General features: G+C 40.8%; 1 protein-coding gene across 2 annotated transcripts; it reads right to left on the bottom strand.

The window, feature by feature from the left end:
• Positions 1 to 24765, bottom strand: metap1.L (methionyl aminopeptidase 1 L homeolog). Of its 2 annotated transcripts, none has more exons than XM_018252062.2 (11): positions 24456 to 24765; positions 21268 to 21319; positions 19125 to 19234; positions 16447 to 16507; positions 16208 to 16299; positions 6688 to 6771; positions 6108 to 6246; positions 4932 to 5063; positions 4452 to 4595; positions 3886 to 3951; positions 1 to 3557 (listed from the first exon to the last, which is right to left on the bottom strand). In XM_018252062.2, the coding sequence occupies exons 1-11, from the start codon at positions 24567 to 24569 to the stop codon at positions 3397 to 3399; spliced, it is 1155 nt and encodes a 384-aa protein (XP_018107551.1). In that variant the 5' UTR covers positions 24570 to 24765; the 3' UTR covers positions 1 to 3396. The 2 variants fall into 2 exon arrangements, with proteins under 2 accessions (XP_018107551.1, XP_018107543.1); XM_018252054.2 differs by having other exon boundaries at positions 19125 to 19237; positions 24456 to 24763.
• Positions 24766 to 25678: the final 913 nt, after the last annotated feature.

A 25678-nucleotide genomic window follows, 5' to 3' on the forward strand; every position in this document is an offset into this window, starting at 1 on the left:
TTTCTGCTTTCAGGTCACTTTAATGAATGGCATACCACAAGTTTACTCGGCAGTGATGTATATCTTGAGGCACTACAGAAAAATAGCTTCCTTTTAAGTCAGGAAATACATGTTGAACTATTTATGTGATTATTTCAAGGGACCTTTGCCTAGTTGCACACACTCAAATATATAGAAGAACTGAATATTAATTCAATTCAAAATCCTTACAGAATAGTCCATTCGGGGCTTTTTTTTTCGCAACAAAACATTCCAACTTCAAATTGTTACAACATTCATATTTGATTATATACAAGCATAAATATTTAAGGTCATTGGCTAATACACCATGTCATGCTGTTTGAATACCCCACAGCAAGAGATCTGAGATTCGAAGGGGGCATACAAAGAAAAAAACAAAAATACTACTTCCAGTTTCTATTAAAAGTCACTTATTTATAGTCACTTCAGCTCACCATTGTTGAAGCCTTACTTGGAATCATTTAGGTCCTGCCTAGTTATGAGCAGACATCCTCTGATCGCAACATCAAGCTTGTCCCACTTAAATAGGGACAACTGTGAGGTATGGTTGAAGCATGTGTAAGTTATGATATGAAATCTGTATTATACAGTTGAAGGCACCAAGGCCAAATTGAGTGCACAAAAAGAAAATAAATAACCAAAAAATATAAAGCCAGATATTCCACAGTAGCTTTAGCTATAAAGAGCGAACATAACTTGTTTTACAGCACAGGGCAGGAGGTGTTCAAACTGTTGCTAAGTTTGCAGAGAGGATTATGCGAGTAGATCAGCACCATGGGCAGCAGCCATCCTATCCCTTGAATACAACAAAGTGGAAACTATGCACCGAATACACTATTTTGGATTCGGCCCGGACCCCTGAATCCTTCACGAGAGAGGCGCCCGAATACCAAACCCAAATCCTAATTTGCATATGCAAATTAGGGATGGGAAGGGGGGGAAACATTTTGTCATGTGATTTTTTTCCCCGTCCCTAGGATTCGGTTCGGCCAGAAGGATTCGGCAGAATTCGAATCCTGCTAAAAAAAGACGGATCCTGGATTCGGTGCATCCCTAACGGCAATACATTTGTTCTTTTCCTGCAGAAATATATTTTATACGCTTTACACACTAGGCTTTACTTAAATATTATACCATGACAGGAAGGGAAGATGCAATAAAAGTGCATCCTAAGCATTCACTGAAGTGCTAGAGATCCCATCAGGTTAGAAACTATGTGTCTGTTCATGCTCATGTGCCTGCTGCCAGTCTGAATGCACTGCCATGTTTTTTAGTAGTTAAGTTCCTTGGATGCCATAGCTGGATCCAGCCCAAGCCAAATCTGGCCAGCTCTTCCCTCTGACCAACAAACTCAACAGGTACATTTTTCAATTATTTTTGAACATTTTTCTGGGCATCCTGGCTTGTACCTTCAAAAGATATTTTAGAGTGAATAGACCAGGTGAGGAATATAACTGTTCTTAGGATTAAAACTGAAACGGCTGGTTATTGGCTTTTTTTTTTCGGTAGAATTTTTAGAGGAAATGATTTACTTGGGCTCCTCCACCAGACTGATTTAACAAAGGCAAAGCTAATTCTAAAGACTGACAAGGAAAATGGTTAGGATGAAGGAGCACACTAGTAAGCCATTTCTAGAAAATCATCTAAACATAATTGTGAAATAATGTATTAAGCATTCATTACAGTTTGGATACATATGTAGATGTGACAGTTGCCTTTTAAAGAGAAAGTACCAGAATTACCATATGATGCAGACATATTTTAAGTAAATCTGCCTTTCTTTTGCATTTTCTGTAGTGTTTTTTTTTTCGGGATTCTGCCTTTTTCAGCAGGATTCGGATTCAGCTGAATCCTTCTGCTCAACCGAATCCGAATTTGCAAATGCAAATTAGGGGCTGGGAGGAGAATCGCAGGACTTTTTGACAAAAAACAAGGAAGTGAAAAAGGTTTTCCCCTTCCCACCCCTAATTTGCATATTCATCCCTAGTTTTTTTTTTTAAATTAGCCTTTCTATTTTGCTTCTTTATAGAATGTAAGCTGATTCCTGAGGTAAGTGACTTCACCAGCCAGAAAGCCAAGTTCTTCTGCTGTTAGATTTTAACAATACAGTACAACCTAGATTTTATGTTTTCCTGGAATTTACATTGTTTTATTTGCGGCAAATTTCTTTTTTTTCTCCTGTATTTTATGCCTGTTTGACTCAAGCCCCTGGCAGACAAAAAAATGTTCTACTGTATATAGCTGTATACAGTATATCTACTTTTCTGGTCCTCTCCTACTGACTGGCCAGTCTCTGATTCCAGGTATATGGCTGATATCTACCAAACTGGAAAGCTGCAGAACAAAAAGTTATACATAAAACCACAGACCAAAAAATTAAGATATCTTAGAATATCACTGTCTTCATCATGATAAGTTATTTTTAAGACAAGCATCCATTGTAAAGCCTGCATATTTTGGAATATTATGGGCTACAGCTAAGGAACAAAACAAGCAAGTAATAAAGGACAACGAATGCCATCTACACACATTACTTCCATTGCCCCCGCCCCCAAACTGAAGCTCATCATCTGCAATTCCCAATACTGCACTATTTGCCCATACAAATGTCACAGTACTGGGAAGCCACCATGACAGGTTTCTTGACATTCTTTCTCCAGCTCGGTGGAGGTAATTGCCAACCAGGAACACTTGCAATTGATATCAGGACTTCCAATGTTCCTGGTCACCAGACAGCTGGAGTAAAGGATTTCAAGCATCCTGATTTGTTTGCTGTTAACCCCACTGCTTTGCCTGCTTTTTGACAGCTACTGCCAGCAAAAATTATAGTACGGGAAACTGCAGATGGTGGGTTTTAGGAGGGGGGATTCTCTGCAGGAGATGTTTTATGTATTGTTGGCTTTCCTGGTCTATTAAGCTACAAATTTTAAGCACTCAACAGAGGACAAGGAATAGGGATAGACCACTGTCTAAGATTCAGACAAATGCATAGCTGGAACCAAGGTTAAAAATACCATAACATGACAAGTAGTAAAAATCAAAGAAGGCAAATTTTGTTTTGTGCCCATGTAGAGAGAAAAGGCAAGAAATGGGCATGAGCAGACCTGTTTGTAACTAAAAATTAAATGTGACAAAGTGTGGATGAGAAACAAACTGCTTTTAAAAGGAGAAAAACATTGACATTTTTGAAGATGTTTCGTTCTTGTCTGAAAACACCATCAAGCTCCTTAATAGATAACTAGATCAGCCCGAATAGTGTTTTAGTCTGTATCGTTACAAGAGATAAAATCCCCCATCTTCAGATATCCTGCCTGTAAAATGCATGGTACAGATTGGTAGAGACACCATTTAGATCTGCTAAGCTTATACAAGGTGCTAAGAGATAAAATAAGGGCGTCCATTTTCTTCAAGTCTACAAGTTAGAATCTCACAGCCGGTCTCTGTGACTAAAAGGGTATGCTCAAACTGTGCTGATCTTTTCCCATCTCTCGTTATTGCGGTCCAACCATCGGGCCAAGTCTCGTCCTGCCATCCTCCTGTAAAATATAAGGAAGGACAACCATTTTTAAAGGTGGGTTTAGTGAATCCTATAAATAACTTTAAGACCTATGCTGCATGAAGGAATTTTAAGCTTGTTGACACCTACATACATTGTGCCAAAACACCGAAAAATTCTGTTACCAATAACATTGTTTAATAGTTTGTGTGTCACAATGGGGAAATCAACATTAATTTGTTAAATGTGCCTGATAATTATGGATAGTGATTTTTCCCCTTCAAACACTGGTCATTCATACCCTATAAATCTTAAAACTTATTGTCAGCTGACCAGATCTATTAGTACACGGCAATCTTAACACTTACCTTCGCAAATCATTGGCTCAATTGTAAAGACATGGCCTGGCTTCATCACACCAACAGCCTTGTTTTCTACAAGAAACAAGAAACAACTACACTTAGTAACAACAAGATAATGTGACATGCATATATAAAATTATTGATGGAGACCTGTTCAAATAGCAGCAAAGTTTATTATTTTCATCTACACCCACTCCCATCAATCTAGAGATCACCAATCAATCTAGAGAAAGCCAGTAGGTAGAATCAACTGGAACAACAGGTTGATCATTTATAAATAATTTCTAATTTCTAAATTCCCACCTGTCCATCAGTACATCCTTGGGAGGTTAGTGGCTACTACTTGTAGCTAGATATAAATAAATTTGCTGTTTGCTCTGGAGATATAATAACCTACAGGCCCAGATCTAGAGGAAGGCCACTATAGGCAGGAAGGCTACTATAGGCAGGACCTAGAACCACATCTGCATTTGCGCTTGTTATATCTACGGTCTTCCAGAGCACTAGTGAGAAGTGCATTAGAAATCAAGTACAATAATATCTAGTTACAAGGTAATCATATGCAAACTTACTGCCATAATGTGGCACATTTGGAGCAGTATGGAAAAGCTTGTGGATGCCATGTCCGCAGTAGCTTCGAACAATAGAAAATCCATTTGCTTGTGCATGTTTTTGGATGATGTTCCCAAGCTCTCTGTATCGGACACCTGGTTTCACTGCACATAAGAAATCATAATCCATAAAAGGCTGTACAATACAAATGTAACAAGATACTTCACAGATGAACAATAAGTAAAACATACATATAAACTGCTCTACAAAAACATGAGCCTCTAATATTTGTAGACAAAAAGTCTGGGAAATTGACAAAATGTCTAGCCCCATGTCAGATTTCAACATTGAATATAAAAAACATCTGTTTGCTCTTTTGAGAAACGGATTTCAGTGCAGAATTCTGCTGGAGCAGCACTATTAACTGATTCATTTTGAAAAAAAAAAAATTTTCTCCATGACAGTATTCCTTTAAGCTTTTATAACTAAATCAAGCAGACCTTCATCTATAGCTTGCATCAGGCACTCGTACGTTGTCTCAACAAGTCTCTTTGCTCCCTCATCCACATCCCCGACATAAAATGTCTCATTGAGATCTCCATGATATCCGTCTCGATAAACTGTAATATCCACTGCAAATATAGAAATACGAGAATTACTTCATGTTTTTACATCTCCAAAATAGGAAAATCACTACGCAGTATTGCATAAAAATTAGAGGATCAAAAGGAAACAGAAATTCTTGACTCTAAACAATTGCTGACCCAGTCACCCACTACTCTTTCGCTAGAGGAGAAGCTGATGCCCAGTATAAACCCCTGGTCGCATTGTATTTATGTACCCATGCACTGTTACTCTTTACCTTAAAGAGGATAATATAAAAAAGATTATGTCAGTGAAATTAATCAAAAGTAAGCTACAATAGGAAAAAGGCACAATCTATGGAAACTAGATAAAAGAAAAATGTTTTGCATGGTAGAGATTAGATATATTCGGGGGGGGGGGTTGTACTGCTCTTGCACCAAGACTTGTACAGGTAATTTCTGGTGAGATCAGAAATGTGGCACGGTCTGCCATGCACAAAACATCCCCAGGATAAGTTGTAAGTTAATAGTCATTATAGGGGAGGGGTGCGGGGTATGACTAACCACCACCACTGACTGAGGCTTTCCTTACCCTTTAAAGTCCTAGAGTAAGCAACTGTAAGAATGCAGTTTGCTAACCATCACATGACTCCCACTTCTTATTTGCATGTCAAGTTTTCTGTGTATTTGAGTGGAAAATGCTGAATTATTGTTACACCTTATGCAATGTCTTTTGTAGGTAACAATTATAGTAACCTGTACCCATATTCTGTATTCTGTATGGAAAAGCTGCATTGTACCATTGTAGAGCAATCTAAACATTTTTCAGTTATATTATTCAAGTATTTCTGAATGCTTCATAAATTCTAATGAATGAAACATTTAATTTCATCCAATTTTAAGTCTTCTTTTGATGAAGAAATGATCACGCACTGGAAAAAATGCAGAGTGCAATCTTTATCTAGACATTTGTTCTATCACCATGTAACAAACTTTGACACCTTTTTCCCACAAAAATGCCATGCAGTGTCAAGACAGAAGTCTGTTCATCTGTATCATATACAGTATATTCCCAAACACAAAATATCATACCATTTACAATATCACCATCTTGCAAAGGCCTCCTGTCTGGAATCCCATGGCAGATGACCTCATTTACTGAGGTGCAGCAGGATTTAGGGAAATTATAATAATTCAGTGGGGATGGATAACAGTTTCTTGAAATACAGGCCTACAAAACAAGACAGGCAGTTACTAGCAATATTGTCTATGTATACCTGTAAAAAGAATGTATGTTTGCTAAAAAAAAAAAATAAAACAAAAAAAAACCTTGCAAACACGATGAGCCTGCACTGGGAGCTACCAATGTACAGGTGCATGTGATGTAGGATTGACACCTACAGTGGGGGAAACCATTTTAATATGATAGGTGCGCTTCAAGAGTACTAAAAGTCATACGACTTACCTCTCACTATCCAACCTTTGTTCAAGCTCGACACATGGCTAGATATTCTCTACCAAAGGGGAGTGTAAAGTCGTATAAACTGTTAACCCTTATACATAGAAACGAAATGTAACTACAATACTGTTGAATTCTGTGTCTCGCATTTTGTACAAGTACTGTTCTGTGATCTCTCTCTCTCAATACTATACATTACCAGCAGGATCTTACCAAATGTACCGCATGGTCTATCTCTTCTGTTGTGATACCCGATTTTACCATCATGGCAGCCACTCCCAACACCTCTCTAGCAAGCTGTAGCAAAACAAGAAAAAAGTATTTTACTGCATTTTGCATGTATTACATAAATGAAACAAATTCTACAAAAAAAAAAAAAAAAAAAAGTGTTTTTTTCCCCTTACGGAATTTGTTCAGAATCCTACACAGACATATATTAAAAAAAAAAACAGCTTATAATGTACCTTGAAAGGGAATCATTATAATAAAAAAGGTTTATTTGTCTGAAAGAATATGATTTTATTTTGTTGTGCTTCAAATACAGTACTATCCCCAACACAATCCTCATTATCTGAACATTACACATTGTTTTCGGTCAGTTTTTTTATTGAGTTATTATCCCACTGTGGAACAGTGGATAGGAAGAGGCAAAAGCAGATGGACCATCAACTGCTTATTTTCTAACTGCATATTCGATTTTAAATAGTCAAATCTCCAACTGACTTCAAGATACTTCACCAATGTACTTAAGCTCCAAAGTCAAAGCTTACAGCTTGGGGAAAAACAAAATAAGGAACAATATAGGGTAGAGTTTTATTCATATAGAACATTATGCTTTTCTGTTGGGATGATGGCTAAACCAGAGTCAACTCGTCGAGAAGCAATAAAAGGCTTATGCGTTTCATGTCCATGTGACACTTAGTCATAAGCTTATGACCAAGTGTCAGATGGACACAAAAGACAAAGCTTATCATGGTTGTCTAAATAAAGATTTTTTACTTTTTAACTAATATTCTTGGTCTGATCTGCAAGTGACTTCCAGTGTGCCCTATACCTTTTATTGCTTCTATACTGATTGATTTGCTCCCCTGAGCAAACTCCCAATGTTTGTTAGCACCAAGAAGAACACTCCTTATGGAAAGATACCTCACCAGATGGGTCTCTACTTATCATGGGACCATTTTGTTACTTTATCAGTATGCAGCAACTTCATAGCATAAAACTGCATTTACTAAGTTATAATATTAATAACATTAAACTCATGTATAAAAGAAAATTCTAAGAATTCCACAAATATAGTGTCTCTACTATATATATTTCCCCAGTCACCCATGGTCAGCATTCACCAATGGGTTAACACTCCCCGTGGCCCAGCGGACAGGACCTCCCCAACAGTTCAAAGGTTGCACTTCCCCTTCCTCCACCAGTCTTTTTTGTCCTGTCCGGGCCAGTGGATATATGAGTTTAGGATTAAGCTAATTAACTACCGAACGACACAGGAAGAAAAGAGTAGATTTCTCCTCCTGCATGCGGGTCAGGAGATTTCTGCAGGCAAGATACGATGGGTGGCTTCATTCCTCCCTGGGTTTTGGGTTAGGAGAAAGTCAGCATGCCCAGCAGTATTCGCTGAAAGGATGAGAATACCTGCGCAGCAAGAGAAGACCGCGGTACTACCGTCGGCGGCGGAAGTATGGAAGATGCCATCTTGGTACAGGACGTCTGCGGCGGAAGTATGCCGGCGGCCATCTTGGATTAGTATGCACGCAGCGAAAATGCGCCGGCGGCCATCTTGGATGAGGACGTATGCGACGAAAATGCGCCGGCGGTCATTTGAATAATGAAGAATGCACGGGAGCGTTTTCGCCGGAGCCATGTATTTTAATAACCTGGCAGTCTGGAACATTAGTAGTTTTGAGGTATGCATAGTTCAACCTCAGCTATTTAAGGCAGCGTGTTCTTCCTGCAGGTGCCATTTGCCACGCATTGAATGCGGAGCACCAGAGCACTATCTACAGGTAGGAAAGCCTCTCAACCCAAAGGGAAAAGGTGAGGTTTTTAGGAGTGGAAACATTTTGGGGGCTTTGAGGCTGGTATTAACGATATTATTTGTGTCCAGCCTTCCTGCCTCAGATGCAAAGAAAGACAAGGCTCCTGAGGAACCTGCAGCACCTGCAGAAAAACGTCAGGAACCTGGAACTTCAAGCTTTCAGGAAAACCAGTTGTTTGCTGAATCCTTGGCCTCAGTTATTAAACAGGCAGTGATACAGGGATTTCAGGAAGTCTCAAGTTCCAAAAAGAGAACTAGACATGCAAGACAAGCAGAAGCCTTATCAGATGTGTCGGATGGAGATTTATCCGAAGAGTCTGAAGTTTTTTCACAAGGATAAGAAGAAGGAGAAATAGAGTCCGAGGAAGATTCTGCCTTTGATATAGCTGTCATTGATCCTCTGATAAGGGCAGTTAGACAAACCCTTACTTTTCCTACAGAATCAGCAAAACTATCTTCAGCAGATAAGCTTTTTCCCTCTTCAAAGAAGAAGGCAGTAGGTTTTCCAATACATTCCTTCATAAAAGAAATTATTACGACAGAGTGGAAGAAAACTGAGAAGAGAGCCCAGAAAGCAGGAAAGTTCAATAAAAAATATCCTTTGGAGGAACAAGAATCAAAGTTCTGGGAATCTCCGCCCCAAGTGGATGCAGCTATAGTCAGGCTAGCTACCAGTGGATGATGGGGCAGTATTTAGAGAGCCGATGGAGAAAAAGATGGAGTTCAACCTGCGAAAGGCTTTTGGAGCAGCAGGGGCAACTTGTAAACCAGCAGTGGCACTGACGTCGGTGTCCAGGGCATTGAAGGTGTAGCTGTCTGAGCTGGGCGACGCAATTTCGTCTAATGTTAAGAGACCAAAATTATTGGAGTTGTTGTCGGATTGCAAGATGGCTACGGAGTTTATTTCGGAAGCTTCAGTAGATCTGGTTCATTTGGCAGCCAGGTCTATGGCCTTATCTGTAGCAGCCAGAAGGGTGCTGTGGTTGAAGGCTTGGGCAGCTGATACTGCATCCAAGGCCAATCTATGCCAACTACCATTCGAAGGTGAAATGCTCACAAACAATGTTACACCATGCATCCAATACGAGGAATCTATAAGTTTTTCTATAAGCTCTATCTGTTCAGTTCATCACACATTTCCCGTGTTTTCAGTTAGCTCACCGTTCTAATGTAGTGGTTCGGGTGCAATATGCCCCGAACCCTGCTCTTATTGGTGCCCCAAACAAAAGGGGAGAAAAAGACCTTATGTCCACAATATTTCTTGCATGTAAAGTTATACAGATAGGCTTACCCTTTCGGTAATGTGACCCGGGTGCTGCCGCCCCGAGTCCGTCGCTAAGGAAACAATCCGCCGTGTAGAATCCCAAAGTATGGGAGCGCACTTCCAGGGTCACAGATTGGTCGCTTCAACTTTTCAGTAAAAAATTACTTTTATTTAAACATTGGTTAAAAAAGAATTACATCAGTTTATGGTCTGACGCGTTTCGTATAGACATACTCCGATGAAGTATGTCTATACGAAACGCGTCAGACCATAAACTGATGTAATTCTTTTTTAACCAATGTTTAAATAAAAGTAATTTTTTACTGAAAAGTTGAAGCGACCAATCTGTGACCCTGGAAGTGCGCTCCCATACTTTGGGATTCTACACGAAGGTGAAATGCTGTTTGGTGAGAAGCTAGATGCTATCATAAAACGAGTGTCGGGAGTCAAGAGTGTTTTTCTTCCTCAGGAGAATCAAGCCAAAAGAGCCCGATATGAACCCAGCTTTGGGAAGGCTAAGGATAAGAGTTTTAGAACATCCAGACAATATAAGCCGGGAAAAGAGTACTCCAGACAGGATGTCCAGGGTCTAGAGGAACGACAAGAAGGTCTGGTGTTTTTTCCTCCGCCCCTTCAACTTCCGGTCAACAATGAAGGTGGCAAGGCCCAGGTCATGGTGGGAGGCAGACTAACAGAATTCTCTCATGTCTGGGCCAGAACCATTCAGGACGATTGGGTACTGAAGGTGGTAAAATCAGGATTCCTCCTGGAGTTCAGTACGGTACCCAGAAAAGATTTTTTTGAAAAATCAGTCTTCAGAGACACAGATCCGAACAAGGGGGTGGTACAACAATATGTAAACCAGTTGTTCGGCACGAATGCAATATAATTGGTGCCTCCAAAAGAAAAATTCAAAGGCCTTTATTCAAAGCTTTTTTTGGTAAAAAAGGCATCAGGAACACTAAGACCAGTGTTGGATATGAGGCGAGTAAACAAGTTCCTGCAGGCAAGGAGGTTCAAGATGGAATCCCTAGCCTCTATCATGCAGGCGGTCTCGGTGGGAGATTGGTTAACCAGCATAGATCTGAAGGATGCCTACTTCCACATACCTGTGGCAAAGGTACACAGGAAATATGAGATTTGCGATAGAAGACTTGCATGCTCAGTTCAAGTGCCTACCGTTTGGTCTATTCCCGTCCCCGAGAGTTTTTACAAAGGTGTTGGTGACTCTCATTGCGGAATTAAGGAAAGAAGGATTGGCGGTATTCCATTATTTAGACGATATTCTGGTGGTATCAAGGTCAAGGTCCGAAGCTGAAAACCATACTTCCAGAGTTCAAGAGTTTCTGCTAGCCCATGGTTGGGTAGTGAACCAGCAAAAAAGCAGTTTTTGCCCCAAACAAGATCTTCAGTATCTGGGGGCCATCTTTCAGACAAATCAAAATCTGATCAGCCTTCCTGGAGAAAAACAAGGGAAAGTTATCAAAAATTTCAGAAAACCGTATCGGTACAGCAATGTTTACGGGTACTGGGCACAATGTCAGCAACCAGTCAAATAGTCAAGTGGGCAAGATGGCATACAAGACCCTTACAATGTTTTCTTCTGAAGAAAGTGAGGCATCCTCACTTACATTTAAAGAAGGAGGTAAGGTTACCTCAGCAAATAAAAAAAGATCTGGCCTGGTGGTGTATGCGAAATAATCTAATGAGAGGAGTTCCCTTGGAAGAGCCAGAGTGGGTAACAATTACCACCGATGCATCAAGCGTAGGATGGGGAGCCCACATAGGCGAAGAATATGTTCAAGGTACCTGGAGAGGAGAGAACATAGCCTCAAATATTCTGGAGCCGAGAGCCATAAAACAATCTCTTTTTTCTTTTGCACACCTGTTAAGACAAACAGGTAAAAGTAGCGACAGACAACACAACAGCAGTCGCATAGATAGTAAAACAAGGGGGCACCAGGAGCAGAGTACTTCTGGACGAAGTAAAGACACTATTTCAGTGGGCAGAGGGCTGGCTGGAAGGTCTAACTGCAATTCATCTACCAGGGAAGGAAAATGTAAAAGCAGATTTCCTCAGCAGGACGCTGGTAGATCCAGGGGAATGGAGCTTACACAAGGACATTTTCGGGAAAATTGTAGAAAAATGGGGGCAACCAGACAGACGCCATGGCATCCCCACAGAACAAGAAATGTCATCTGTTTTACTCAAGATTCCCATGCAAGGAAGCCTACGCAGTAGATGGCCTAAGACAAAGTTGGACGAGAGGCTTAATCTACATTTTTCCTCCATTTCCGTTGATATGGAGGGTACTGAAAAAGATAAAGAAAGAAAAAGCACAAGCAATCGCAGTGATTCCCTTCTGGCCAAGAAGACCTTGGTTTCCGCTCCTCCTGAGACTGGCAATAGAGGAACCATTGAAGATTGCGAATTTTCCAGGATGGTTGGTGCAAGGAGCAATCAAGATCCAGGAGCACAACCATTTATCTTTGATGGTTTGGCGGTTGAGAGGAGAAGATTAAAAGATCTTTCACTCAAGGATGAAATTGTAAATTTATTGATGAGGTCAAGGAAAAGTAATACCTCCTCCCAGTATTATAAAGTATGGGGAAAATTTGCGGAATTTGTTACAGGGAAAGGGGATGACCCCTTATCTCCTTCTCCGGTAGTGCTAGTAGAATTTTTGTTTTCAGGGTATGAAAAGAATCTACAAATTAGTACTTTAAAAGGCCAGGTATCGGCTATTTCAGCCCTAACTGGAAAGAAGTGGGCAGAAGAGCCTTTGGTGAAGAGGTTCTTTGAGGCCCTGATAAGGGTGAAACCAATGAAGAAAAGTTTCATCCCTCCTTGGAATCTTCCTTTCGTTTTGAAGGTTTTGACGGAAGCACCATTTGAGCCTTTGGAGAAGACCTCCTTATGGAATTTGACGCTAAAGGTGGTACTGCTGGTGGCAGTAACTTCGGCATGCAGAGTAGGTGAGATTTCGGCACTTGCCGCCTCCGAACCACATACTGTGGTATTTGAAGATAAGGTGGTGCTAAAACCTGCATTTGTTTTTTTACCGAAGGTTATCTCGAAATTTCATTTTAATCTGGAGATAATTCTACCTTCTTTTTGTCCACATCCAAAATCTCCGAAAGAAGAAGTATACCTTGGATCTGGTTAGAGCCATAAGAATTTATTTAGAAAGAACAAAGTCTTGGAGAAAAACAGAGAAATTGTTCGTAATTCCTAATGGAGTAAGGAGAGGACAAGCTCCTACGAAGAGAACAGTCAGTTCTTGGATTGTGGCAGCTATCGCCAAGTCATACAATGTGGCAGGCAGGAAGGTTCCCAAAGGGTTGAAGGCACACTCTACCAGGGCTTTGGCTAGTTCCTGGGCGACAGAAGCCAGTGTGTCACCAGAAAACATCTGCAGATCGGCTAGATGGACTTCGAGCAACACATTTGTTAAACATTATAAATTAGATGTGTTGGCCTCCCAAGAAGCTTCATTTGGGTGGAAAGTTTTGCAGTCTGTGATACATGCTGTTTAATAAAACACTTTTTGGTTATGCAATGATGATCCCGCCCTCCTTCTTTTTAGCTTGGGGATTTCCCATTGGTGAATGCTGACCATGGGTGACTGGGGAAAACAGGAAATTGTTTCATACATACCGTAATTTCTGTTTCCTGGTCACTCTCCATGGCAGCATTCACCGGGGAGTTTCCCACCCTCATTGGGGGACAGCTTTATACATAGACTGATGGAGGAAGGGGAACTGCAACCTTTGAACTGTTGGGGGGCTCCTGTCCGCTGGCCCACGGGGAGTGTTAACCCATTGGTGAATGCTGCCATGGAGAGTGACCAGGAAACAGAAATTACGGTATGTATGAAACAATTTCCTGTTGTCTTCCACTGTCGTTGAGGTTGCAGGAAAAGTCACTTGTGAGGAGACATCAGTACATTAGAGGACATTATAGACAGGTAGTTAAGTATCTTTTTTGATATAGGAAAGAATAAAGAAGCAGAGGCACAGAATTTTCATTGAAGCAATGCAAATGGTTCTTCACACTGAAGGCAGTGATGTTGTGGAATACCCTTCCACATGATGAGGTGCTATCTAGAACTATAGAATTCTCATGACAGTTTAATATATTTCCCAGTTTTATAGTCTACATATATGGAAGTCATCATATAAGGGGATTCTGTCATGATTTTTATAGTATAGTTTTTATCACTAAATTAGAAAAAGCCAGCACTTCACAATGAAACAACTTTCAGTTAAGTTCAGTTTTTTGACTTGGGTGAGTCGGACTTGGATTTTTACTATTGAATGCATTCTCATATCTACCACTAGGTGAGGCATGGGAGCATTTTTAGCCAAGTAGGTACTTTCTTGTTACCTTCCAATTGTTCTGTTGAAAGGTTGTAGGGGGAAAGTGACGGGGTTGATATCACTCCAACTTGCAGCTCAGGAGTAAAGTGTGACTGAAGTTTATCAAAGCACAAGTCACATGACTGGGGGCTCCTGGGAAACATGTCTAGTCCCATGTCAAATTTCAAACTTAAGTATAAGAAAAATGGATTTCAGTGCAGAAATATGCTGGAGGAGTGTAATTAATTTATGCATTTACAATGATACCTCAATTTTACATCCCCTGATTTTAAGTTTTCCCACATTTTACATTGTTGTTTTGTGGTCCCACCTATATATTATGAATAATACATTTCCCTGATTTAAAGTTTTTCTGGATTTAACACCATATTTTGCTGGTCCCCTGAAAAACTTAAAATGGGGGTTCTACTGTAGTTAGAACAAAAATGTGTTTTCCTGGATAGGATACTGACAAAGTAACACAAAGGCCTGAAAAGTAGTAGTCTGAGAATACCCACCATTTATCAGAAGTGTGTGCGGATACTGGTATTTTCTGATATTATCAACACAACAAAAGGTTGAGATACTTTATACAGACAATACATAACTATACAGTTGTATTATATAGTTTATCTGTGAAGCCTGTTTATATGTAACTGGATGAGGGTAACTATCATAGCAAGATTTTTATGTAACTAATTTCAATGAACTAATAGGAAACTGACCAAATACTGGTAAGCAAAAGAGAGGGAATGGTGGGCTGAATACAACTGTTGAAATCACAAGGGCTATGCACACAGTGATACAATAATTATGTTCTGCCAATAACAGTCTTTTAGTATGTTACAGAATGGTCAATTCTTAGCAACTTTCAACTATCTTTCTTTAGAAACCCTCTCCTATTCACATTCCAGTCTCGCATTCAAAGCTGACGAACAAAGATCTAAATAATTTAAAAAAAAAACAAAGACCAATTGCAAATCGTCTAAGAATTACACTCTTTGCATCATACTAAAAAGTTTATTTAAATGTGAACAACCCCTTTACGAAGAACAAGAATAGGTTTTAATCATTAAGTTCTTATATGTCCAGCAGCAGCAAAAGGATTTCTTATGGCGATAAACAGGGGTCAAATGCCATTTATGGATTTCCACAACTGTAAAGTTAAAAAACAACAACTTTTTTTTTGGATAAACAGTAACATACTTAAAATGTTTTTTCTGGATAAACAGTAACATACTTAAAATGTTAAAAACAAAAAAAAAATTCATTGATGGTGTTACTTGTCCTTTAAAGGAGAAGGAAAGGTTAAAACTAAGTAAGCCTTATCAGAAAGGTCCACCCAAATATACCAGTAAACCCTCAAATTAATTCTAATCTGAGTCAAAAGAAACATTTCTTTCCTTCTATTGTGTACACATGGGCTTCTGTATCAGACTTCCTGCCTTTAGCTTAAACCTCCTTGCCACGGGCGTGAGCATGCTCAGTTTGCTCCTCTTTCCCTCCCCCCCTTCTCTGCCAGAGCTATATACAAGTGAGCAGGGAGAGACTCGGGCAGGTTGTGATGTCACACCAAGCTAATACTGTAGCTGCTATCCTAAACAAACAGAGAGCTTCTAGAGCTTTTTACTCGGGTATGGTAAAGCATTCTAAGAATAAATATAGTGTTATAGCTTACACTATTGCAGCTAATCTATTGGAAATAAAATGCCTCAGTAGCTTTCCTTCTCCTCTAAGGTGGAAACACAAGTCTAGTTATTTTGCGCAAATTAACTGAAATCATTTAAAGCCTTAGAAGTACATTCGTTTATTAGTCTATAAAGGTTAGAGCCCTGGCCTGAAAGTATATTAAAATTATATCAATGTACAATCAATAATGCATGCTTCTCAGTGAAGACAGCTCTAAACAAAAACACAATGCCAGGAAATGAAGCTGCTTATTGGAACACGAAAATTTGCCCATATTGTCCAGTTTTGGAGGGTATTGTACAATTATCTCCCTACAGCAATGTCAAACATCAGGTTATTGCTACAATGAAAAAGAAACCAAAAAACAAGCTCACTCTGCAGACAACCCGCATTCCTTCGATATCTTCTGGAGAAAGGGTTTTTATTTGAGAGGTACCCTTCAAAGTCTGTTCAGATTCAGACATTCCTATAAAAATTAAAAAAAAAAAAGCATTAGTAACATACAAACATCAGTAAATGTGATCAGCTTTGTGATTTTTTAATTGCATAACTTCAAAATATTTTTAACAAATTCATTTTTACGATTTCTTCTAAACATGAATCATGAATTTACCTAAAGGGTGATCTGCATAATCTGGCCTCTGTATGTAGCTTGGTACTGGCCTCATTGGAGTCTGCAGGGAAGAAACACATGTTAATTAATATCAGTAGCTTTACTTCCTACATTCCATTTTCTCTCAAACGTGTAATTTTCAGTCTAGACAAGCAGCTCTGGAAATCAGAACTACTTTGAGTATCATTTCCTGAACACACAAATGAATAATTTTCCAGTCAAGCTCGAATATACAGACAGTTCAAAATATATTTTCACTTGCACTTATTTTTGGGGGATATTGAGCCTATGGTGCACAGGGTGATTTAGGTAATTATGCCCACATCAAGAATTACCCTATGTGTCATATGCTTTACTTTAGGACTGTGATTCTACAAACATACAGTTGCTGGGGAGAGTGGGGTCTAATAAGTTAGAGCCACAATGAGAAAGCACAAAAAAAGTCCTAAAAATGCCAAAAAAATTAAACAACAGACACACATCTATAATAGCCAAACAACTTTTAATGATTTTCTTTCTTTTACTTTCGCGAATGTCATGTCCAATGCCTCCCATAAACATTTTATGCACATATCTAGTATAGGTAAATCTAAAAACAACTGGACTTGCTGAGTAATCAATGAAGACGTTTCACTACTCATCCTAACAGCTTCTTCAGTTAAACTGACTGGTGTGGGAAGCTCTCGGCATATAAACTCTTCCACTAATCCAATCACAATGGCACATTGTAACTCTTCAAAGAAGTGACATCTGAAGAAATTCACAGAGGTGTAAATTCTGTGTAGTTACTGTGATAGGATTATCCAATGCTAACATCTTAGCCCCGTTGGTAGGCAATACAGTGCATCATATCCAGAATGCCAAAGAGTTTGTAACCAAGATTCACGGCGTTACACTAGAGGCAGAAGAAACAATGGTATCATATGATGTCACTTTTTTGTTCACATGTATACCTACTACAGAGGCAACTGAGACTGTAAGAAATCGACTGCAACAAGATAACACCATCAGCAGCAGAACGAAGCTCAGTCCCAACCAAGTGTGTTTGTTGCTAGATTTGTGTCTTAACACCACATACTTCATGTACGAGAACCTTTTTTATAGACAGAAACATGGCTGTGTAATGGGTTCTCCAGTCTCTCCTATTGTAGCAAACCTGTACATGGAGGAAGTGGAAAGGAGGGCCTTACTTACTTTGCAGGGAACTACACCGAGTCACTGGTTCAGGTATGTGGATGACACTTGGGTTAAAATCAGATCCAATGAAGTGGCGGCCTTTACAGAACACATTAACTCAGTGGACAATAACATCAAGTTCACAAGGCAAGATGTCCACAAGAACAAACTTGCCTTTTTGGACTGTTTGATATGCATCCAAGAGGGGGGTAACTTGAAGACGGAAGTATACAGGAAACCCACTCATACGGATCAATATCTGTTGTTTGATTCCCACCATCCGCTCAAACACAAACTGGGTGTCATTAGAACTCTGCACCACAGGGCAGAAGTTGTGGCAACTGATACAGAGTCCAAAGACAAAGAGCAAAAACATCTTAGAGGAGCTTTGAAAGCGTGTGGCTACCCAGACTGGGCCTTTGTCAAAACAGCAGCAACCAAGCCCAACAGGAACACCAATAGAAATAACCGCCCGGAGACACATAGTAGGCGAAACATAGTCATCCCATATGTAGCTGTAGTGTCTGAGAAACTCAGGAGGATTTTTAACAAACACCAGGTCCTTGTGATTTTCAAACCTAGCAACACACTGAGACAAAAACTGGTACACCCAAAGGATCCAACCCCTAAAGAAAAACAAAGCAATGTGGTATACACAGTCCAGTGTAGCGAGGAGTGCACAGATCTATACATTGGGGAGACAAAACAACTGCTCACCTAGCGAATGGCTCAGCATAGGAGGGCGAACTCTACAGGGCAAAACTCAGCTGTGTTTCTACACTTAAAAGACAAGGGACACTCCTTTGAAGATAGCAAGGTCCAAATATTGGATAAAGAAGACCGCTGGTTTGAATGAGGCGTGAAAGAGGCGATTCATGTCAAAGTGGAGAAACCATCCCTGAACAGAGGCGGGGGCCTTCGACACCACCGTTCTGCTACATACAATGCTATTCTAACATCTGTACCCCAGCGGGTTCAGAACACTTCAAACATCCATTCATGCAACTCTCACAAGTAACACCTCTTTCTAGGAGTTGCATGACACATTGGATAATCCTATCACAGTAACTACACAGAATCTACACCTCTGTGAATTTTCAGATGTCACCTCTTTGAAGAGTTACAATGTGCCATTGTGATTGGATTTGTGGAAGAGTTTATATGCCGAGAACTTCCCATACCAGTCAGTTGAATTGAAGAAGCTGCTCGGATGAGTAGTGAAACGTCTTCAATGATTACTCAGCAAGTCCAGTTGTTTTTAGATTTACCTATACTAGATATACCATAACCTGGATGAATGAAAATTTTCATAGTCATTGTATGCACAGATTTTATTTTGAATATTCTCTATAAAGATGTAGCAGGAAATATCTAGCAATAGGAGCAGGGGTTATTCCATAAAGAACACAAGGCATCTGATACAGTAGAACAAGGGCCACTGTTCATGGCCATTTCACTCACTTTCATATAAATAATGTTATCCTTCACTCTGGAATACCTACCAATGGATAATGGGGCCTCAGTTTACCAGTATATCTATAACCTGGCCAAGGATCTGTGTTTACTTCACCATCCATTGTCCATGGTGAGACTTCAGGTTTGATTTTATCATCTTCTAATTGGCAAAGAGAGCAAATTTTGATATTAGAAAGAAATAGTTTCACTACTTGAAACAAAAACAACACAACAAACCACACACAATTATAAACTAAATCTGAAAATAAAAAATGCTGGCATAACATGCCCAACACAGTACACTAAATATATATATATATATGAAAAAAATATCCCATACAACAATCACATCAGCAGAAGTTTCAAAAAGTTATTTGGAATCGAATTTGATGGGCAGTTTTCTGTTTTTAAAGAATTGGATCTATTATCTGGAAACCCATTATCTAGAAAGTTCCTAATTACAGGAAGGCCATCTCACACAGACTGTATTTTAAAGAGATCCTGTCATGATTTTTATGATGTGGTTTTTATTTCTAAATTACACTGTTTTAACTGCAAATAATTAACTCTACCATATAACATTTCATTCCTGAACCAGCAACTGTATTTTTTTTTTTTAGTTGTAATATTAGTGTGTAGGCAGCCATCTCATGTCATTTTGCCTGGTCATGTGCTTTCAGAAAGAGCCAGCACTTGGATGGAACGGCTTTCTGGCAGGCTGTTGTTTCTTCTACTCAATGTAACTGAATGTATTACAGTGGGACCTGGATTTTACTATTGAGTGCTGTTCTTAGATTTACCAGGCAGCTGTTATCTTGTTTTAGGGAGCTGCTATCTGGTTACAATCCCATTGCTGTTAGGCTGCTGGGGGGAAAGGGAGGGGGGTGATGTCACTCCAACTTGCAGTGTAGCAGTAAAGAGTGACTAAAGTCTATCAGAGCACAAGTCACATGACTGGGGGCAGCTGGGAAACTGACAATATGTCTAGCCCCATGTCAGATTTCAAAATGAAATGTAAAAAAAATTTTTTTGCGCTTTTGAGAAACTGATTTCAGTGCAGAATTCTGCTGGAGCAGCACTATTGACAGATGCATTTTGAAAAAAAAACCAAAAACATTTTTCCCATGACAGTATCCCTTTTATTAAATAATTAATTTTTTAAAAAAGAATTATTCCCTTTTTCTCTGTAATGATAAAACAGTGCCTTGTACTTGAAGCGCATGAGGTCATGTTGAGCATGTATTTGGAATGGCATTTGAGTATTGGTCACTAACATTTTTTCAACCAGAACTGAGAATTCTCTCTCATTGCCAGAGTGACCTGGTGGACTAGGACATCACTTGCTTAGGGCAACTGAGTTTTAACTGCTCTTTAATGAGGCTAAATCTGAGCTGGACATTTCAGCTGAAATACAACTTACTATGTTGATGCAGATTTTGTATCTTATAAGGAACTGTACAGTATTTTTCTAAGATTAGGTACCAGTGAGACAAATGAAAGCACTTTTTTTAAATTTCTCACATTTTCTCTTTTTTTATTTTGCTATCTACTGTTACAATTCAATGAAAAACAATTTAAACATTTCAAGGGGGCATTAAACTCAAAAATCAAATGCTGCCTAATGAAAGAAAATGTAATTCTAAACTCAACTTTTCCCGCATATTTTGCTTATGGCCTCTTTCTTGGCTTTGAAGTTGTCAATGTAATTGCAATTGAAATCAATATTTGTCCCTTTCTTCACTGCTGGTTCTGTCTTTTGAAACAATGTAGCAGAAGTCAGCCACAGGACTGTTAACCAGCTTGCCTCTGCTACATTTTTTTCCAAACGTCAGAACTACAAGGTAAAAAAAAAAATAGAAAGGGATAGACACAAAACATTTGCAATGAATGTATATGAGAAAGTAGAATTAGAATGACAATTTATTTCATTAGGCAACTTTTTTTTTGGGGGGGGGGGGGCATGCCATTTTATTTCAGGTTGTAGCACTAGCAATTTCCCTAGATTTTTTTTTTGGACTATTAGACTTCCTGACTGTCTTAACTTGAATGGCTTTTGACAAGAAAGTCCTCTTCCTTCCTACCAATATGAAGATAATTTTCCGGCACTGGGCAATATGGGCACCATAATTTTCCCAGCATGAAGCATAATGTATCCAGTGTACTTAAGTGTAAAAAACAGCCGTCACTCACTTGCTTTCTTGTGAAGGAGCTTGTGGGTCGCCCAACTGCCTTTGAAGCATTCCTGTACAAAAGCAATAGCAATAACATAAATCTCCATTCCTTACAAATGATTTAATAGTCTGTGTTAAACACGACATATACCAAATTGATAAAGGCCACAGCAATCAAAACACCTTTAAGGTGATGGCTCACAGTGAGATTTGATGTCCGTGGTTAAACCTTTCCTACTGCAGCCGACAATCTCCCAGATTAAGCTGATCATCATGAGTAATAGGCTTTACTTGCAGCAATCTTAATGTTATACTATGACATGAGATTTTTGGGAGATCTGTCACTCATGGTAGCGAAGATTTAACCAACAAATCTTCCCTTGTGCCATCGTCCAACTTGAACCAGACCACATACCATACAGTTAAACATAAACTGCAGTAAAAGTCCCAAAACTTTCTAAAGATGCTCAAAAAAACACCAGTGTGTGTGTGTTTGATGACTAGCAATCGGAGCCAGAAGACCCATAAAGTTTCCCATTCAACTGGACAGAAGGCAATCTAAAGCTGGCCATAGACGCAAAGATCTGATCGTACAATCAACGTATGATCTGACTTTCCTATCTCCCGACCCTCCACTAACCATTCAGATCAAAGTCTTACCATTCCGATCAAATAAAGTAGTTAAAGAACAGATCAGCCAATGTTCTGCCACTGACAGCAATCGTACGATAGACAAAGCTAGTGACAGTCTCCCACTGAAGATCTATGGCCAGCTCTATTAAATAACATGTGGTGCAATTGTACTACTAACAAGTTTAATTAGCTGACACTGACTCCTTTGAAGGATGCTAGAAGCAAATAAAAGAGGCGTTAGACAAATTACGACTAGAAAGCCAGCATTTCTGCCAGTGGGTAGCAGAGCAAACCAATGATGTAGATCCATTCCTGGAAGATTAATAATAATAATAAAAAATAAGGGAAGGCATGAGCACAGACAAGACAGCCATTAATTACCTATGTAGGGGCATCTGAACCTGGTTTATTTTGCCTCTGCAGTTGCGTGCAATTGTTCTAGCTTTTTAGTCTTAAAAGAGATGTAAATCCATACCCTAAAGGAGAAGTCAACCCCTTCAGCGCTAAAATCCCTCCCCCCTGGCCTACCTCCCTCCCTCCTGGCCTACCCCCCCCCCGGGCAAATGCCCTAAGTTGCTACTTACCCCTCGGGGCAGGTCCTGTCCATGGAGTTCACAGGCGCCATCTTCTCCCATGCGGTCTTCTTCCTGGATTGCCCGGCGTTTAGCAGCGTATGCGCAGTAGGAGCATTTGACGGTTCAGCTCTACTGTGCATGCAGCGAAAGTCATGAAGTTTTCCGATTTCTTTTTTCGGAAACTTTGTGACTTTCGGAGCATGCGCAGTAGAGCTGTACCCGCAAATACTCCTACTGCGCATGCGCCGCCAAACGCCGGGCCATCCAGGAAGTAGACCGCACGGGAGAAGATGGAGCCTGTGAACTCCATGGACAGGACCTGCGCCAAGGGGGAGAGTAGCAGCTTAGGGGCATTTGCCCGGGGGGGGGGGAGGTAGGCCAAGGGGGGGAGGGAGGGAGGGCAACACAGGGGAGGGGGAGGCATTTTAGCGCCAAAGGGGTTTAGTTCTCCTTTAACTATACACCAAACACATCACAGAATGGCTTTGATGCCCCACACCTGAATAGAAAAGGCAATCTGTGGATTCTGGCAAATGTCAGAGGGGTTGCTGTATGCCAAAACCCATAATTGTAATTGCTTAGCACAATATAGATAGCACAGTAGCCTACATTTAATCAATAGAGACATACTGGGGGTCATTTATCAACACTGGGCAAATTTGCCCATTGGCAGTAACCCATTGAATTGCTGCATTCATTGTTCTACTTGCAGCTGGCTTCAAAAACCTAATCACTGACTGGTTGCTATAGGTAACTGCCCATGGGCAAATTTGCCCAGTGTTGATAAATGAGCCCAAGTGGTTTCACCAAGTGTCAGAGTAAAAGGGGACACAATGTTGTACGAGACTTGTGCTTAAATGAGAAACACAGCCAAAACGAAACATTTGCTTAAAGGAGAAGGAAAGCTACGGAGGCATTTTATTGCCAATAGATTAGCTGCAATAGTGCAAGCTAGAATGCTATATTTATTCTGTAGAATGTTTTACCATACCTTAGTAAAAAGCTCTAGAAACTCTCTGTTTGTTCAGGATAGGAGCTGCAGTATTAATGTGGTGTGACATCACTTCCTGCCTGAGTCTCTCTCTGCTCTGGGCTCAGATTACAGCAGAGAAGGGAGGGGGGAGGAAAAGGAGTATACTGAGCATGCTCTTGCCCAGGGCAATGAGGTTTAAGCTGAAGGCAGGAAGTCTGATACAGAAGCCCATGAGTACACAATAGATGGAAAGAAATGCAGTGTTTCTTTTGACAGGGGACTCAGAGCAGCATTACTTTGGGGGTTTACTGGTATATTTAGATGGGCCTTTCTGATGAGGCTTACTTAGTTTTAACCTTTCCTTCTCCTTTAAGTATTTAATAATGATCTGCACTAATGCAATGGGGGTGGTTTTGTTGTCTCCTTCTACCCTAGGCTTCACATAGCTTTCCCTTCCAACTGTCCCCACCAGTGCCAAAGCTCTAGTGTAGTGCATGAGACTGGCCAAACACAAGGCCCAGGGCAGCATGCCCAAATAAAGGCACTAAGGCCATTCAATTCCAAACTTAAAATAAACACACATTTTTTGGGACACAGACATATATGTATTATTATAATACCCACGTTTTAGGATGTCATTTGCCATAGCTACACAGGAATTACAGAACTAGATTTTAGGTTTTTTTTTTTAACAAGTATGTTTTATATTTTTAATATTTTTATAAAGCAATTGGGCAGCAATGGAGCTTTAGTGACTGCGTTTGCCGACATCATTTGTCTTTCAGCGTGATTCAGGGCTCGAAGTGGAGTCGTGCCACCATTGAGACTTTGTTAAACTACAACTGGCACCGGCAACAATGGACTTGAGGAAGTTGTAGTTGAACAAAACGCTGAGGGCCGCAGAATGGACGTTCCCTGTAACGTAGTGACGGCCGGGTAATGACAGACACACTGATGTGCCGCACATGCACGACACACGCTGTCTGAATGGGAAGCCGGTGCCGCCCTCCATAGGCGCAGTGGTACCTGGGAGCAGAAGTAGGAGCCTTGGATTCCCAGCTTGATGCAGGTCGGACACTGCAGTTTGGCCTCACTGCTGCAGCCTTCAGTCTCACACACTCGGCTCTCCACCGCCGCCATGCTTCCCCCGGCTTCTGCACCTACACAACGGAGGGGATGAGGCGAGCGACTGTCCTATGGCTGAAGAGGCTGGGCGGCCCTATGCCTGAAAACAAACCTAATAGGGCAGATAAGTGGCAGACCCGAGTAAGGGAGATGTATGGGGCGGCTCTGAAATCCTTGGGTGGAGTCGAAAGCAGAGAAAGGGGTTGGGACAGGGCGGATCCACGCAGGGCGTCAGTGGCTTCCATATTGTAAGGCTGTGATGAGGCTCGGGGTAAGCCCTCCCATGAGTCGGCTTCTGGGGGAGGAGTGGCTGTAGGGCGGGGCTCTAACATGGTGGGTGGGATCATGAGTCATACACGTGCGGGGCTACAGAAAGCGGAGCTCATATATCTGAGGAGGTAAAGCAAGTGTAGTATCTAATGAGAAAACCTGATTCACTCATGGGGATCATGCACTTTAAACCTTTTTTTTTTTAGCACTTTCTTTGCTCCAGCCTTTTGACTGGCGGAATCAGGACACTAGCCACGGCTTTACCAAGGCACATAATGGCATTGCACTTTGCACTTGGACACCATCACCTTTTTGTGTATGTCTTTTTTTTTGGTGGCACTTTTTTCTCACTAGATGGATGTTACAGCCCATCGGGCTTGACCTCAGGCCAAGACTTGCCCGGGCCTAGGGCGGCAGGATTTTAGGGGGCAGCATGCTGCCAAAAACCCACATTGGTTCAGAAACACTGGGGATGCGCAGGGGATACAATCATTTTTTAAATTTCCCATGTGCCATTATTGCTCTGGTCCAGATTATGAAAATTTGCACGAATATAGGGGAGGGGTTGGGGGCGACAAATGTCAGTGGGCCTAGGGGCACTCACTATGTAAATCCAGCCCTGAGGCCACATAGGCCTGTGCCTAGGGCGGCAAAGTTTTAGGGGCGGCATGCTGCCCTGCTGCATCCAAAAGAGCGCTTGGTGCTCCGATACTGAATAGCGCGCTCGCATAGGGGCCGGCGCTGGGACCACGCAGCCATTGGAGGGGCGCGCACGCGAAGCGTCTGGGAGCTGGTCTCGGGGCACCGCTTATATAACTCCGGCCCTGTGTACTCTGGCTTTCTTAAAAAACAAA

The sequence above is a fragment of the Xenopus laevis genome, chromosome 1L (genome assembly GCF_017654675.1).
Source record: "Xenopus laevis strain J_2021 chromosome 1L, Xenopus_laevis_v10.1, whole genome shotgun sequence".
Lineage (NCBI taxonomy): Eukaryota > Metazoa > Chordata > Amphibia > Anura > Pipidae > Xenopus > Xenopus laevis.